Below are 2,085 nucleotides of genomic sequence, written 5' to 3'. Positions count from 1 at the left end.
ACTATCCAGAACATTTAGCAGAAATTCAGAAGCTGTGCTGGCATGTGCAAGTATCGCTTTTGTGAGTGCTTGCAATTTTTTTTAAGCGTATACTTTAGTAAGACAAGAAAAATTATTTCGTTTTGACTGAATATTTCTATGATTACTGGCAGAGACAAGAGTGTTCGTGGTGTGTCTGCTTTCCTGTAACTATTCTTTAGCCACTAAACTGTTGAGGAACACACCTGGTCCGGGCAGCTCGGCTTGCAAACTGCAGATAGAGATGCAGATTGAACCGTGGGTGGGAGCCCGAGACAAATTGCCAAACTTTGGGGTAACAAAGGGCATGAGGATGGGTGATGCCAACCAGGTGAGGGGACACAGAGACACAGCAGGAGCCCGGAATTGCTGAGCTTTTGGATAACAAAGGAGATGAAGACCTGTCACCGAGCGAGGTGGATGGATGCGGAGGAGCCAAAGATTCGGGAGGAAGTGCATAAAAGCTGCTTACAAATATATGTTAATGTAGGATCTGTTTCTTGTATTTTATGTTCATCAGCTACCAAGTGGGGGGTTTCTACAATGATCGTTACCTCTGTAACGTCACAATCATGGCTAAGGGTAAATTCTGTGGCATTTACTTGTTCCATAGCTTGGATGGCATTGAGAAAACACCCCTGACAAATGAAGCTTTAGTTGATTTATCTTGTTTGAATTTAACTAAAAAAGCAAACAAACCAACCAACCCATGAAAAATCAGCCTCTGTCAACTGTGCTTTTCATTTTTACTTGATTCCCTCTTTCCCAGCCTTTAACTTTATGACAGCTGGTCTGAGAACCTGAGGATAGAGCTGCTCTGTGTGATATCTGTGCTTTCTGTGATGCTGTTAATAAGAGCTGTGTTGTTCTTTTCATAGTGTCATCAAAAGCATGTTGACACTGTTGCTGCTAAGTTTTGCCAGCTTCATAATTGAAAAGTTCCTCTTGTGTATTTCGAGTAATTTTCATGCAGAAAATAAGACATTATACGAGCAAACAATGAAAACAGCTTTGCTGGACACTGTAATCTGTCTTAGAAATCTTTTTTTTATTATATATATTTAATGTTTTCAAGTACTAAAGGGTTGCAAAAATAACACACCAGTATGAACATAACAACTTAGCAAGTATATATATATATCTGCCAAACTACATTGAATCTACTTCAACCAGTACAGCACTTAAAAGCAACCTGGTAGGAAGAAAATATTTCATGTGGCAACTTCCTCTGCTGGAACAACTTCCAAAAGCATCTGGAGGTGCATAGTGATGGGATCTGAGGAAAAAAGTTATTGTTAGAGGCTTTATGAGAGAGAACAATATCTCAGTTCAGACTATTGAGTGAGAAGATTATCCTTCCAAGTAGTTGTCCTTTTTTTTAAGTTTGAAATAGGAATAAAACTAACAGCTGGGGAATAAAAATAGTCTTAAGATCCAAACTACAGCATTCCAGGTTTCCAAACTTGCTCTTACTAGAGCACAATGCTTCTAATTGCACAAGTGCATTATAATTAATAATCCCAGGGGACGGGAGAGACAGCTGATGGATTTTTTTTTAAATGTCTGTAGAACTACTGATCCTGTTCTATTCAGCCAGTTCCAATTAACCTCTTACCTGTGTATCCTGGTTTCCCTGAAATAATTACAAGGAGTTTTTCTGGAGACTAAGCAAAATAGGTTTATAACAGTGGCTGGGTTCTTGCAGCTTTCACTGTACTCAGCACTGTGATTATTCTTTTATCTTAATGCTGTTAACATTTACTTCAGTAAGCATAATAAAAACTGTTTGGCAGCAGCAGAATTTATGTCTGCTGATCTCTAGTTCATGGCTAAAGCAATGTTTTGAAACACAGATAATCAGAAAACTAACTTTACAGATGAAATAGTTCTGTTAACTTTAAAATTCAGTTTCTTTGTGCTTTGTTGCCTTTTTGTGAATTAAATTTAATTTCTCCTCAAGTCAGACATCACTTTTTTTTCCATAGGAAGGAGTAAAATAGAGTCTTCAGTGAAGCTCAATACATTTTTGGGAAATTCCTTCCCTTCCCGGGACCAGACAAGGAGCTT

The 2,085-nt window shown here is 38.2% G+C and overlaps 1 protein-coding gene across 1 annotated transcript in view; it reads right to left on the bottom strand.

Annotated features, from left to right (window-relative positions):
• Positions 1-601: 601 nt before the first annotated feature.
• Positions 602-2,085, bottom strand: part of SLC7A9 (solute carrier family 7 member 9) — a 14,492-nt gene continuing 13,008 nt past the window's right edge. Inside the window, exons 14-15 of the mRNA XM_027701553.1 lie at positions 1,634-1,682; positions 602-1,294 (exon numbers count right to left, since the gene is read on the bottom strand). Coding sequence (XP_027557354.1) covers positions 1,230-1,294; positions 1,634-1,682 — 114 coding nt within the window. The 3' untranslated portion in view covers positions 602-1,229. The remainder of the gene's footprint in view (positions 1,295-1,633; positions 1,683-2,085) is intronic.

This window comes from Neopelma chrysocephalum, unplaced genomic scaffold (genome assembly GCF_003984885.1).
Source record: "Neopelma chrysocephalum unplaced genomic scaffold, ASM398488v2 Primary Assembly neopelma1_159, whole genome shotgun sequence".
NCBI lineage: Eukaryota > Metazoa > Chordata > Aves > Passeriformes > Pipridae > Neopelma > Neopelma chrysocephalum.
Note: the sequence above shows the minus strand (reverse complement) of the source record. Positions and strands in the feature narration are given on the sequence as shown.